At 53.6% G+C, this 13,825-nt stretch overlaps 2 protein-coding genes and 2 long non-coding RNA genes across 4 annotated transcripts in view; 3 read left to right on the plus strand and 1 right to left on the minus strand.

Moving 5' to 3' along the window:
* LOC309537563 (zinc finger protein 213-like) overlaps positions 1–13,825 on the plus strand; it is a gene marked incomplete at its 3' end in the record, with an annotated part of 61,156 nt that overhangs the window by 44,345 nt on the left and 2,986 nt on the right. The window contains exons 2-5 of the mRNA XM_082232463.1: positions 8,887–9,394; positions 10,003–10,084; positions 10,710–10,792; positions 11,105–11,231. Coding sequence (XP_082088589.1) covers positions 8,981–9,394; positions 10,003–10,084; positions 10,710–10,792; positions 11,105–11,231 — 706 coding nt within the window. The 5' untranslated portion in view covers positions 8,887–8,980. The remainder of the gene's footprint in view (positions 1–8,886; positions 9,395–10,002; positions 10,085–10,709; positions 10,793–11,104; positions 11,232–13,825) is intronic.
* Positions 1–13,825, plus strand: part of LOC309536786 (uncharacterized protein) — a 44,925-nt gene that overhangs the window by 6,197 nt on the left and 24,903 nt on the right. The gene's annotated exons all lie outside the window — the stretch shown is intronic.
* The window catches only part of LOC309537027, a 52,730-nt gene continuing 40,191 nt past the window's right edge, over positions 1,287–13,825 (plus strand). The window contains exon 1 of the long non-coding RNA XR_014221769.1: positions 1,287–1,709. This is a non-coding gene — a long non-coding RNA (uncharacterized lncRNA). The remainder of the gene's footprint in view (positions 1,710–13,825) is intronic.
* LOC309537022 lies at positions 3,037–5,379 on the minus strand. Its single transcript, XR_014221760.1, has 2 exons — positions 4,905–5,379; positions 3,037–4,136 (listed from the first exon to the last, which is right to left on the minus strand). It is a non-coding gene; the product is annotated as an uncharacterized lncRNA (long non-coding RNA).

A 13,825-nucleotide genomic window follows, 5' to 3' on the forward strand; every position in this document is an offset into this window, starting at 1 on the left:
TTCTTCGCCTCTCCCAAGCATTAATTAGCATTGTTCCATAATTTGGGGCTGCACTTCTTCCCGAGACTCTAATCCGTTTGCCTCTTAGTTTCAGGTGGTGATGAATTGGAAATGAAGAACAAGGGAGACCACAACGAAATCCACACTGTGGAGGAGCCATATCAGGATTCAGACTGTGGAGAGGGCTTCAGTCAGAGCTCCCATTCGACTTCCCATCAAAGAAATCCCCTTAAGAAGAAACCCTATCACTGCTTGGAATGTGGAAAGAACTTCAATCAGAGGGCCAAGCTCACTTCCCATCGGAGAATTCATACATGGGAGAAACCCTATCAGTGTGTGGAGTGTGGAAAGAGCTTCACTGCTAGCTCCTCTCTCACTTCCCATCAAAGGATTCATACAGGGGAGAAACCCTATCACTGCTTGGAGTGTGGAAAGAGCTTCAGTCAGAGTGCCCATCTCACTTCCCATCAAAGGATTCATATAGGGGAGAAACCCTTTCAGTGTGTGGAATGTGGAAAGAGCTTCAGTCAGAGTGCCCATCTCACTTCCCATCAAAGGATTCATACAGGGGAGAAACCCTTTCAGTGCGTGGAATGTGGAAAGAGCTTCAGGACGAGCTTTGAACTGACTTTGCATCAAAGGATTCATACAGGGGAGAAACCCTATCAGTGTGTGGAGTGTGGAAAGAGCTTCACTGCTAGCTCCTCTCTCACTTCCCATCAAAGGATTCATACAGGGGAGAAACCCTATCAGTGCATGGAATGTGGAAAGAGCTTCAGGACGAGCTTTGCACTCACTTCGCATCAAAGGATTCATACAGGGGAGAAACCCTTTCAGTGCATGGAATGTGGAAAGAGCTTCAGTCAGAGTGCCAATCTCACTTCCCATCAAAGGATTCATACAGGGGAGAAACCCTTTCAGTGCTTAGAATGTGGAAAGAGCTTCAATCGGAGTGCCAATCTCACTTCCCATCAAAGGATTCATTCAGGGGAGAAACCCTATCAGTGCATGGAATGTGGAAAGAGCTTCAGTCAGAGTGCCCATCTCACTTCCCATCAAAGGATTCATACAGGGGAGAAACCCTTTCAGTGCTTAGAATGTGGAAAGAGCTTCAGTGAGAGTGCCAAGCTCACTTCCCATCAAAGGATTCATACAGGGGAGAAACCCTATCAGTGCATGGAATGTGGAAAGAGCTTCAGTGAGAGTGCCAAGCTCACTTCCCATCAAAGGATTCATACAGGGGAGAAACCCTATCAGTGCATGGAATGTGGAAAGAGCTTAGGACGAGCTTTGAACTCACTTTTCATCAAAGGATTCATACAGGGGAGAAACCCTATCAGTGCGTGGAATGTGGAAAGAGCTTCAGGACGAGCTTTGAACTGACTTTGCATCAAAGGATTCATACAGGGGAGAAACCCTATCAGTGTGTGGAGTGTGGAAAGAGCTTCAGTCATAGGGCCAAGCTCACTTCCCATCAAAGGATTCATACAGGGGAAAAACCCTAACAGTGCGTGGAATGTGGAAAGAGCTTCAGTCAAAGCAACAATCTCATTTCCCACCAGAGAATTCACACAGGGTAGAAACTATTTCAGTGCCAAGAGTGTGATAGGAGGGATTTATGAAAGTTTGGTCTCATTTTTAAAGTTCTTAACACAATTGGAGCTCTTAAAAGGACTTAGAGCTACCTGAAGAAGCTAAAATTAAGACAGGTTTGCGCTCTTGACTATGCTACCACTCAGTGGATTTGTAACTAGCTGACTGACCAAACCCAAAGGGTGCTCATCAATGGTTCCTCTTCATCCTGGAGATGAGTGACTAGTAGGGTGCCACAGAGTTCTGTCTTGGGCCCGGTCTTATTCAACATCTTTATCAATGACTTGGATGATGGACTCAAGGGCATCCTGATCAAATTTGCAGATGACACCAAACTGGGAGGGGCGGCTAACACCCCAGAGGACAGGATCACACTTCAAAACGACCTTGACAGATTAGAGAACTGGGCCAAGACAAACAAGATGAACTTTAACAGGGAGAAATGTAAAGTATTGCACTTGGGCAAAAAAAAATGAGAGGCACAAATACAAGATGGGTGACACCTGGCTTGAGAGCAGTACATGTGAAAAGGATCTAGGAGTCTTGGTTGACCACAAACTTGACATGAGCCAACAGTGTGACGCGGCAGCTAAAAAAGCCAATGCAATTCTGGGCTGCATCAATAGGAGTATAGCATCTAGATCAAGGGAAGTAATAGTGCCACTGTATTCTGCTCTGGTCAGACCTCACCTGGAGTACTGTGTCCAGTTCTGGGCACCACAGTTCAAGAAGGACACTGACAAACTGGAACGTGTCCAGAGGAGGGCAACCAAAATGGTCAAAGGCCTGGAAACGATGCCTTATGAGGGAGCTAAGGGAGCTGGGCATATTTAGCCTGGAGAAGAGGAGGTTAAGGGGTGATATGATAGCCATGTTCCAATATATAAAAGGATGTCACATAGAGGAGGGAGAAAGGTTGTTTTCTGCTGCTCCAGAGAAGCGGACACGGAGCAATGGATCCAAACTACAAGAAAGAAGATTCCAGCCAAACATTAGGAAGAACTTCCTGACAGTAAGAGCTGTTCGACAGTGGAATTTGCTGCCAAGGAGTGTGGTGGAATCTCCTTCTTTGGAGGTCTTTAAGCAGAGGCTTGACAACCATATGTCAGGAGTGCTCTGATGGTGTTTCCTGCTTGGCAGGGGGTTGGACTCGATGGCCCTTGTGGTCTCTTCCAACTCTCTGATTCTATGATTCTAAAGTAGAGACACTGACAAAGAAAACAGAAGCACTAGATATCTCCATGAAAGGAAGGGAGGAGATGTCTGAAAAGCTGGAAAAGAAGACAAAAAATGGACATCAGAACAGGAGACGCTTAGGATTGATGTGGACGGTTTGGGTGGAAGATAAGAGGCAATTGCGGGCGCTTTGGAGGTTCTTGAGATGAGACAGAAAGCCCAGCCTCTGAGACGGAGAGGAGGGAGGAGAGCAGGATTTTAGCAAAGGTTTGAGCGGAGTGGCTGGGACTGGAAGAGGAATTAATGGAAGAGGCGCCACCCTTCTCACAGCCGGGGATGGTGGTTTTTGGGTAGAAAACCAATGTGAATAAATCCCCCCATTGAAACCCCTTGGCCGGTCTTCCTGTCTCCCTCTCCCTGTGCCCCCACCCTGCCCCAATCAAAGTCCCAGCCAGCAGCTGCCCTCCAGGCCTTCCTCCGCACATCTTGGGGCCTCAAGGCATGCGGGCAAGATTTGGTGGGGGGCCAGGCTGGGCTCAGAGGTCTGCTTTCCTCTCCTTGCACTGGGAAGCTTGTCTACTAACTAATGGATAGAGAGTTGTTTGGAAGACTAAGCCCTCTCAACCCCCCACCCTGTTTTAAGGAAAGCCCACAGGAGGAGCGGGTAAGGGAGGCAGAACTAGGAAGTCCAGAAGTGACCGAGGCCGAGCAGCCACAGGAACCAGAACCACAACCGAGTGGACCAGCGGCGTCCAACCCTACGACCCTGTCACAGCCGGCAGCCCTGGAACAAGAGCCAGAACCAGAAACCCCTACTGAGACACCCAAGACCACAAGGCATACGTAGGTGACCGGCATACCTCAACGACTACGAACGCTAACCTTCTGGGCGCAACGGGAATGTAGAGGGGAGGGGGGGTTATGTACTAAGCTTGGAGCCTAGAACAAAAGGCAAGTAGGATCCTAGAATGCAACAACTGATTGGCCTGCAGGAAAAGACCAATCAGGCTGCAGGAGGGAAGCAGAATCAGCCAACCAGACAGGATTAATTGTGTAAATAATGTAGATTAAAGCCTGAGGTTGGGGTGTGTGTGCAATTAAATCACTGCTTTACAAGCTTCAATAAAGAGCATGAAATCACTACAGGAATCCTGAGTAGATTTCAGAGAATCTAATGCATCTTTGGTTGGGATTGTCCAGCAAGGAGATTGGAGATGGTTGCCAGTCAAAGGGTAGTTTAAGACACAGGGGGGGGGGAGACCTCCTTGTGAAAGGGGGGGCAGTTTTGGGAGACATTCCAGCCCTGGCATTGGGAGCCACAAGAGGAATCCTGGAAGAGGACACTCCAGCCTCATCTAGTCCAACCCCTGCTGTCAGGGGTTCGGGAGCAGAGATGCAGGAAAGGGAGTAAACAGAGAGCGAGGGAGAGGAATACGAAGGAAGGATGAGTGATGATGACGACCCGAGATCTCCGAGTCTTTCCAGTGAGTCAGAGGATTCACAGAAAGGAGCGCCAGTGGTCAGAGCAAGGGGGGAACACAGGGGGACACCCCAGGAAGAAGGGACCAGAGGGGAATCAGAGAGCAGCAGCTGGAAGTCGGGACCAACGTGCCCAGCTGGGAGCAGCGGGGAGAAAGGGGACCAGGCATCAGGTTCCGGAGGCTTTCAGCAGGAGGGAGGGCATGAGTCAGGAGTGGTCACGCCCTCATCAGGGAGCGAGGAAACGGTCAAGAGGAAGGTAGAAAGTTGGGCGCGCGCGCCAAGTTCAAATGCAGCGGAAGCTGGCGCAGTAAGCAGCCCGGAGAGGGAGCCAGGTCCCAAAGCCCGCCGCAAGGAGGCAGAAGGGTCCGGGGGGTCTTCGTCAGCGTCAGAAGAGTCTAGGAAGGAGGGGACCTCGGGGGGCAGAGGGACCCAGCGGAGGAAGGAAAGGCGCAAGAGGTGGAGCAAAGCTAGGGTATTAAGTTGGTGTGCAAGAGGCGGGGAGTCAGACGGGACTTCGTCGGTCTAGCGTAGAAGACGTAGAGCTGCACGCTGCAGTTCGGAAATGAAACCTGTAACTCAATAAAGACTCTTATAAAGTGAACGCTGGCTAGCGTGGTCCTGTGTGAGCTGGGATCTGGAAGCAGCTCTGACACCTGCGATTCAGGAACCCCGGTTCTTAGTCCCGCCAGCTCCCTTGAACTGGGCAACTCAGATGCCTGGAGCAGCGCCCCGTTGGAGAGCAGCCTTGGGTCGCCTCTGGAGCTGGCTGGACCTTTTGGACGGCTGTTTCCATCCCCCCTGCCTTCTGCTGGCAGGCCCGGTTGGGAGTTGTAGTCCAAAGCCCATTGAGGATGCCTGGTCCTGGAGGTGGTTTTCAAGTTGGAACTATGTTTTGACCCTTGGCCAAAAGGAGATGCCACAAAGTGTGTGTGAGGGGGGGGGGGGTGTCTTTTCAGTGCCAGGATACAAGGTGCTCTCTTGACCCGGGAGCCCAATCCCTCTCCCCCACCCCTAGAAAAGGGGGTCTTCCCCTCATCCTCTCCTTGCAGGACCCCCTTTTCCTTCCTCTTTGCTCAGGGAGTCGGAACCAACTCTCTCTCAAGGGACCCTGGAGCCAAAGCCTTGCAGAGTTTTACTTCTCAAGCAAAGGGGGGGGAAGGAATACATTCTTGTTGCTCTCGAGATGCGCAGAAATCTCTTCTTCTGCTGTGATGGGCTTCCTTGTCCCCCTGCCACTGAAAAAGTCCATTTAACTGCCTCTTTGCCGATTGTTACGTTTAATTACTTTTTCTAAGGTAAAGGTGTGACGCTGCCTCTTTGAGACACGGCACTTAGTGCTGCTTTTTCTCTGTTCTGGGTTTGAATAAAACTTCATCTGTGGACTTTTTGTGTGGTCCTTTCCTGCTGCTTGATATTCAGGGGACGCTGAGTGATTTCGTTGTCCGTGGCATTTCCAGCCCCCTTTTCTCTGCAGGGGCCAGAGACATGGTTCCTCCCCCCCGGAGCCCCAGGCAGAGAGAGGGGCTCCTCCTCCGGGACACGCGTTCCCCCTTCCCACGCACACGCGCCCAGTGCTCCTTCTTCCCGGACCCTCCCAGGCCCCCCTTTTTCTGGGACAGGGCTCTGCCCCGCAGCCCCCCAGAAGCCCCCAAGAGAGACGCCCCGGGTCCCCCATCTGGCCCCAGCGCCCCCCCTGGAAGGCTCCCCGCTCCCCCGCCCAGGAGCCCCTTCGCAGCCCCAGGCAGAGAGAGGGGCTCCTCCTCCGGGACACGCGTTCCCCCTTCCCACGCACACGCGCCCAGTCCCGGGTTCTGGGTCCTGCTTCCTCCCTGCCCCCCCCCATGGAGCAGCCCTGCGCCTGCGCGACGCCGGGAGAGAGAAGGGTTAAGGGGCGCCGAGCTGGCTTCCTAGAGAGGACCGGAAAGGAAGGCGGGCCGCTCCTCCCCCTCTGACGTCCCTTCCGGCCTCGCCTTCGCCGGCCACTGGGCTCGGGTGGGTCTCCTCTCGGGGGAAGCCTGGGGAACTCCCCACCCCGCGACGCTGAGGTAAAACCGCGGCCTCTTTCCTCTTCCTCCTGCCCGGAAGGACCAGGCCCGGCCGGGAGGGGGAGGTGCGGGGGAGGAGGGAGGGTGGGAGGAGCCTCGCCGGGGACCCGCCCCCGCCCCTCCCCCGGACAGGGAGGGAGGGCCCGGGAGGAGGGAGGGGAGGGAGGGAGGGGCGGAGGAGGGAGGGGGGCCCGGGAGGGGGAGGGGGCGGAGGAGGGAGGGGAGGGAGGGAGGAGGCGGAGGAGGGAGGGAGGGAGGGGGGCCCGGGAGGGGGAGGGGCGGAGGAGGGAGGGAGGGGGAGGAGGGAGGGGGAGGAGGAGGGAAGGAGGGAGGGAGGAGGGAGGGGGAGGGAGGGAGGGGGCGGAGGAGGGAGGGAGGGAGGGAGGGAGGAGGGAGGGGCCCGGGAGGAGGGAGGGGGGCCGGGAGGAGGGAGGGGGCCCGGGAGGAGGGAGGGAGGGGGGAGGGAGGGGGCGGGGAGGAGGGAGGAGGGAGGGGGCCCGGGAGGAGGAAGGGAGGGGGAGGGAGGGAGGGGGCCCGGGAGGAGGGAGGGAGGAGGGAGGGGGCCCTGGGAGGGGGAGGGAGGGAGGGAGGGAGGAGGGAGGGAGGGGGCCCGGGAGGAGGGAGGGGGGTCTCTTGGCTCGGCTTCCCGGGAGCTGGGCGGGGTCTCCGAGGGACTCTCGGCCTCCTTCGCCCACTCCGCTTCCGGGGGGGGCGGGGGGAGGGGCTCCCTTTCTCTTTCCCCGCCCCTTATTTCCCTTCCTTGCCGGAGACGCTGCTCAGGTGGGGGAGGGGCGAGAGGGGGGGGGCCTCCAGGAAGAAGACCCCCCTATCTCTCCACCCAGGATATAAACCCAGGAACCCGAAGAAGGAGGGTCACTTGTCCTCCTCCGCTCCCCTTGGCATCGGGCAAGAACCTGAATTTTCGCTTGGCCTTTGCCCTGCCATAAAAAAGGAGAGAAATATTTCTGCCTCCCCCATCTGGACATAGGCTCTGATTTCAGCACATGATTATTTTGAAACAGCATAAATTGGTATTTGTCACAGGAACACACAAATATTTTGTTTTCCGTTTGAACCCCTGTTTCCTCCCCCAAAACCTTCTGGTCTTCTCCTCTCATATTCTTTGCTAACCTTTTCCTTTTCTGGTGATTATTTTAAAGCCTGCTAACATATCAGATGCCACACAGATGGAGCCTGTGTGTGTGTCTGTGTGTGTGTGTGTGTGCGCGCGTGTTGTTTCCTCTTGTTTTTTGAAAAACTTTTTATTGGGTTTTATAAAGAAGGATCATAGGTATAATAAAGAATAGAATTAAATAAAGCAAGTCTTCTCATGCCATTTGTATGTCACAAAAGCAGCATAATAAATTTGCGACATCAGGTTCATTGTCAGTGGTCAGCGTATGACTTTTGGGTTAATGAATGGGTTTGAACGCGACCAAAAATAAAGGGGAAACAGAACAGAGTGAAGAGAGAGCATTCCCCGTGGCAAAGCCCTTGTGGTTGTGCTTCGATTAAGGGTGAGTCATGGGCCTTTCTCCTCTTCCATTGCCAACTAAACAATATAAAGTGTTGGTCTGTTGATGAACTTAGGCCCAGAAACGAACTGGCAACCAATGCAGGTATTTAAAACAGGAACTACATGTATGCCAAAGGATTTTCGTGGGTCTTCAGTGAGGAGGGGTAGATGCCACCTGTCAGGCTTCAGGGAATCCCATCCCTCCCCCAGTGGCCAGCCAAGAAGTAGACAGCAAGAAGAGCTCCTGCCGAGTCCTTTATTTAATACTTACAGAGAGAGACTTTGAACAGCGCCTCTTCATTGCAGTAATGGCGTTGTTCTGAGTAAAGTCCCACCCCTCTGTCTCTCCTCTTCTACGTCATCCCTGCGTCGGCTGATCTGTGCTTCCTGTTCTCCTACTCTCAATGCACGCTGGGTCCTGGGAGAAGGAGGGTCAGGAATGCTTTCTGAAGACACAGAGTCTGTCAGCTGTCTCTCCCCTGGTGCTGCTGCTTCCTCCTGCTGCTCTCCCAATATTTCCCAGCTTCTCCCCTCTGCAGCCTCTGAACTATGACCTTCTGCAAACCACTGTTGTCAATCTATACTGTCCTCCTCTTCTTGGGAAGGTTCAGGAGGAGGGAAGGGGGTCTCCAGCATTCCTCTTGGGTTCAGTCCCGGACACCACCTGGAGCCTGTTGGAGAAAAGGTGGGATAGAAATGCCATTAGTAAAAGAGGGAACCCAGTTGAGAACCCAACCGCTGCATTTGGGGCCAGTTTCCAAGGCGTCTTCCAGGGCAGTTCCACCCAGAGGGCCTTGCCACCGTCCCCTCGGATCCAGAGCAGGAAGTCCCATGGCCACATTCTGTCTGTGCCAAAGGGACGGTGGCTGGAGCTAGACATGAGCGCTGCTGCTCACCAAGCCACCCAAGCAGATATGGCTGGGTTGGGCTGAAGCTCTGGACTATGAAGTGGGGTTGGGAGGGACCCCCACTATTGCCCTGGCTCCAGATTACACTTCATATAAATGACTCACTTGTCATTCACAGATCACAGGACTTCTTCCTCCTCCTCCTCCTCTCCCTACACTTGCTCAGGAAACATTCTTCTTCTCTTGGTTGTGGACACACAGAACCTGGCAGAGGACCAAGGGGCTCCTTCCGATCTCTTGGAGACTTCCGGAGAGCCCAGATGGATGAGCAAGACTCAGCTGGCCCTGAAACAGGAAGAGGCCATGCCATGGAAACGGGGAGTAGTGGGGGATTGCGTGAAAACTCCGTGCAGAAGATCCTGGGTGAGGAGGACACCCCTTGCTCAGAGGTGCAGAGCCAGGAGCTCAGGCAGTTCTGCTTCCAGGAGGCCAAAGGACCCCGAGAGGTTTGCAGCCAATTCTACCATCTTGACCATCAGTGGCTGAAGCCAGAAAGGCACACGAAAGCTGAGATGTTGGACCTGGTGATCTTGGAGCAGTTCCTGGCTGTCCTTCCTCTGGAGATGGAGAACTGGGTGAGGGAATGTGGAGCGGAGACCAGTTCCCAGGCGGTGGCCCTGGCCGAAGGTTTCCTCCTGAGTCAGGCAGAGGAGAGGAAGCAGGCAGAGCAGCAGGTGAGAGAGACTTTCCTCTGGATACTCCCAAGGGGCTCCAAAGAGGAGGGAGAGTATTCCCAAATCATTTCCTAATGGCCCGTCCTTTTTTGGAAAGCTTATTATTATTATTATTATTATTATTATTATTAATGACACCCATGTGGCTGGGTGCCTTCCAGCACATATAAAAGCATCAGAAGACATCAGATGTCTTCTAAAAGTTACGCAGTTTTTTTATTTCCTTCTCACCTGATGGGAGGGCATTCCCCAGGGTGGGGGCCACTGTGGAGAAGGTCTTCTGCCTGGTTCCCTGTAACTTCACTTATCACAGTGAGGGAATCAGCAGAAGACCCTCCGAACTGGACCTCAGTTCATGGAGACGCTCCTTTGGGTATACTGGGCCTTTGAGGCCGTTTAGGGCTTTGAATTGTGCTGGGAAACGTTCGGGGAGCCAGTGAAGATCCGTGAGGACCAATGTTTCATGGTCCTGGCAGCCAACCCCAGACACCAGTCTAGCAGAAGCAGGAAGCAGCTTTCACCTCTGTCCCCCGAAAGCGCTTGCCTCTGCCATTCCTTCTCTAACCCTTCTCCCCATTCTCTGTTTTGAATCCTTGTTGCTCTTTCAGAGGAAGGATCTTTTGGCAGAAAGGGGTCTTGATTCTTCTGAGGCAGAGAAGACTCCGTTGGACGCCAGAGTGAGGCCTCTGGGTAAGGAGGAAGGAGTGTTTTCTCCCCCGTTTTGTCACATTCTCTTGGTTTTGAAACTAATCTGTGATTTCTTTACATCTTTTGTGGGAAGACACCTGGAGCTCAGAGGGGGGGGGGGAGAGATGTATTTTTGCACAACTATTATATGAAATTGCTACAAATGAATCCAAATGTAGTCAGGTGGGAAGACTTTTACTACAGCTGGTTCAATTCCACAGTTTATTATCTCTTCCAGCAACGCCTGTACATTAGTCCAAATTGAGCTCTGAGTGACAGGAGAACCTCTGCTTCTTAATGGCAGCGAAGGAGGGTTTTCAGCAGGTGAAGGGCTTTTGCACTCAGCGCCTCCCTGCCTCCCGCAATCCATGCCGGAGCCTGGTACCAAGACGAACTGGGAGTGAAGCCCGTTCCCCCCTGTCCCTGGGGGAAACTTGCAAGGAGAATTACCCTCAGTCATCCTTGTTTTTCCCTTGCCAACAATCTCCCGCTGCCTCCATTAAGGCAGAGCGGAACCGGAAGCTAGCAGGGGAGACTTGGACAAGCCCCATCTGTACGTAGAGATGCACTGTTTCACCTCTGAGAGAAGCAGGCGCTCACGGTTTCCACTTACCTTGGTCTCTCCCAGGTGACGGAATGATGCCACCAAGACCTGCTCCTTCATCTTTTCATGGTGGTGGAGGGGAGGCAGCAGCTGTGGACCCAGATCAGGTAGGGGGAAGGAGCCTTGTGGGGAAGGACTGCTTGGGTGCAGACTGGCTGGATGCAGAGGAATGGTGGGAGGAGCCAGAGAAGAGGGAGCCGACTGGGAGGAGGAGGAGGAGGAGGAGGGGTCTGAAGCTGGAGAGGGAAGAGGGCTCAGGGAGCAGAGGGAGTCTGTGGCAGAGAGCAGCCCAGACTCCGAGGCAGAAGCTGCAGCAGGAGAGAGGGATGAGGAAGGCAGAGAGGAGTCTGGCCGCTGTAGAAAACAACAGAGCCAAGTGAATGTTCTCTAAGAGGACAGCCTTTTTCCTGTTCTGTTAGGGTCCAGTGTGCTTTGAAGATGTGGCTGTCCATTTCACAGACGAGGAGTGGGAGTTGCTGGATCCTGACCAGAGAGCTCTCCATAAGGAAGTCATGGAGGAGAATCGTGGGATCTTGGACTCTCTCGGTAAGGCTCCTGTCAGGGGATGGTTAGCTGCTTGTGCTTAAAATTGTGCCCCTTCAGAGTTTGTGCGACCCCACAAACCTCTGTGTGTGACAGAGCTCCTCAGACATGTCTGCTCTAGTCACTAGTAGAGTCTGACAGTGGCTGTCTGCGGAAGCGCTTCCAGCAAAGAAGTTCCTTAACGGAAACGCGTCTCCTGGACTCACGACGTGGCAGCTTCCGGCGAAGCATGGGTCTCCCTGCAGTAGCTTCTGACACCTCCCCGCTATTTTCGCTCGAAGTGTCTCTCACCCCTTTCTCTCCCCTGCTGCTTCCTGCCTGGGCTGCTGCGTCTCTCTCAGCATTACTGAGATCCTCCTCCAGAGACCCCGCGCTCCCCCTGCTGGTCCCTGCTTTGGCTGTTGACTCTCTCCCAGTCTCTGGGAGCCTTACCACTTCCCTTTCCTCCGATGTCAGTTCCCTGACATCCACCTCCCCTCCAGGGCCCCCCTCTCCCCCGCCCCTACTTTCTCCTCTGGGCGGTGAGGAGCTGAAACCCCTAAAAGAATCCTCTTCATCTTCAGACGTCTCGAACAATTCCCTCCATCGGTCTTCGTTCCGACTCGCTGAATCCTCCTCCACCTCGGAATCAGCGAACCCCTCCAACTCTTCTTCGTCGTCGGTGGTGGCGAAGTATTCCCTCCGGAACCTTGCCACTGGCTGGGGTTTTCTAGGGAATCTCTGATGAAAAGTTTCAATCAAAACCTCGTCATCTACATCCTCTGCCCTGACCCAGGTGTTTTCCGACTCCGGCTCCCCTTCCCACATTACCAAATACTCTACTTGCTCTCCCCTCCACCTGGAATCGAGAATCTCCGCTACAGGGTAGCTGTGTTCTTTTTCCTCCATAGCTGGTCCCCTATTGACCCTCCCCTCTCTGTCCCCTATATACGGTGACAGCAATGATCTGTGGAACACTGGGTGCAACTTCATGTGGTTCGGTAACCGGAGTCTGAAAGCCACTGGGTTGACCTGTTGCGTGACTTCAAATGGGCCCAATCTTTTGGGTCTTAACTTCTTACAACCTCCTTTAAATGGTAACCCTTGGGTGGACAGCCACACCTGGTCCCCCACCCTAATGCTTTCCCCTTCCCTTCTGGTTTTGTCTGCCTGCCTCTTATATTCCTCCTTCGCCCTGTTTAAATTAAGTTGGAGCTGGCGATGGATCGCTTCCATTTCTTCAACGAACTGTTCTGCGGCAGGAACGCTCCAGTTCTCCCCCTCCCCCCCTGGGAAGGCTCGGGGATGACACCCGTGATTGGCCAAAAAAGGGCTCATCCCCGTGGACACGTTCTCTGCATTGTTATAGGCAAATTCTGCCAACGCCAGCTTCTCCACCCAATCATTCTCTCTGTCATTCACATAACACCTCAAATATTGCTGGAGGACACCATTAGCTCTTTCCGCCTGCCCATTGGTTTCTGGATGACGGGCAGTGGAAAAATTCACCTCTACGTGCAATAAGCTCATGAGCTTCCTCCAGAACCTGGAAGTAAATTGTTTCCCTCGGTCCGAAACCACCCTCAAGGGGGCACCATGCAACCTAAACACATTTTCCACAAACAATTTAGCGGTTTCTTCTGCTGTGACCGCATGTGAGCAGGCTATAAAGTGGGCCATCTTGGTTAACAGGTCTACCACAACCATAATGGCTGTCTTCCCTTTGGACCTGGGCAGATCAGTCATGAAATCTATTGCCACTGCCTCCCATGGTCTTTCCGGCGTGGGTAGTGGTTCTAATAAACCTGCCGGTGCCCGCCTCTCCCCCTTGGCTCGTTGACATCGGTCACACCCTCTCACATATTCCCGCACATCTTCCCTGACCTTGGGCCACCAGAATTCCCTGGTAACCAGCCACATGGTTTTGTGTTGCCCAAAATGCCCTGCTGTGGGGCTATCGTGCAGTTGCTTGAGTACCTTTTCCCTCAATTCCCCTTCAGGTATGTATAACGCTCCCTTGTAGTACAACGCCCCGTTTCTCTCCTCAAAACCCCCGGGTTTGTCTCCCTCCCTCCTGAGACCCCTGAGTTTGTCCTGGGCGTATTCATCCTGCACCGTTCCCTCTACCAGTTCCCTTTGCCCCACCAAAGCCGCCCCACACACCCAGCGGTCCTCGGGAATAACATGGGTCTCTTCGGGTGCACCCTCTCCCTCCAAATATTCAGGTTTGCGTGAGAGAGCGTCCGCCCTAACGTTCTCCGGGCCTGGTACGTAACAAATCTCAAAGTTAAATTTGGAGAACTCCTGGGCCCATCTCAACTGCCTTTGGTTGAGCACTCGCGCAGTTCTCCAATACTCTAGATTCTTATGGTCCGTGCACACTTGCACCTTCTGTTGTGCACCAATTAGTAGGTGCCTCCATCTCCGGAAGGCCTCATAAATCGCAAGAAGTTCCCGGTCGTGCACCGTGTAGTTTCTCTCAGATTTGTTCAGCTTTCGCGAAAAGAAGGCACACGGTCGCCACTCTGACCCCTCCTTCCCCGGCTGCAGAAGAAGCACCGCCCCTATGGCTCTGTCAGAAGCGTCTGTTTCGACCCTCAGCTTTTTTTGTAAATCCA

This window comes from Podarcis vaucheri (genome assembly GCF_965113315.1).
Source record: "Podarcis vaucheri genome assembly, chromosome: 7".
In the NCBI taxonomy this organism is placed as follows: Eukaryota; Metazoa; Chordata; class Lepidosauria; order Squamata; family Lacertidae; genus Podarcis; species Podarcis vaucheri.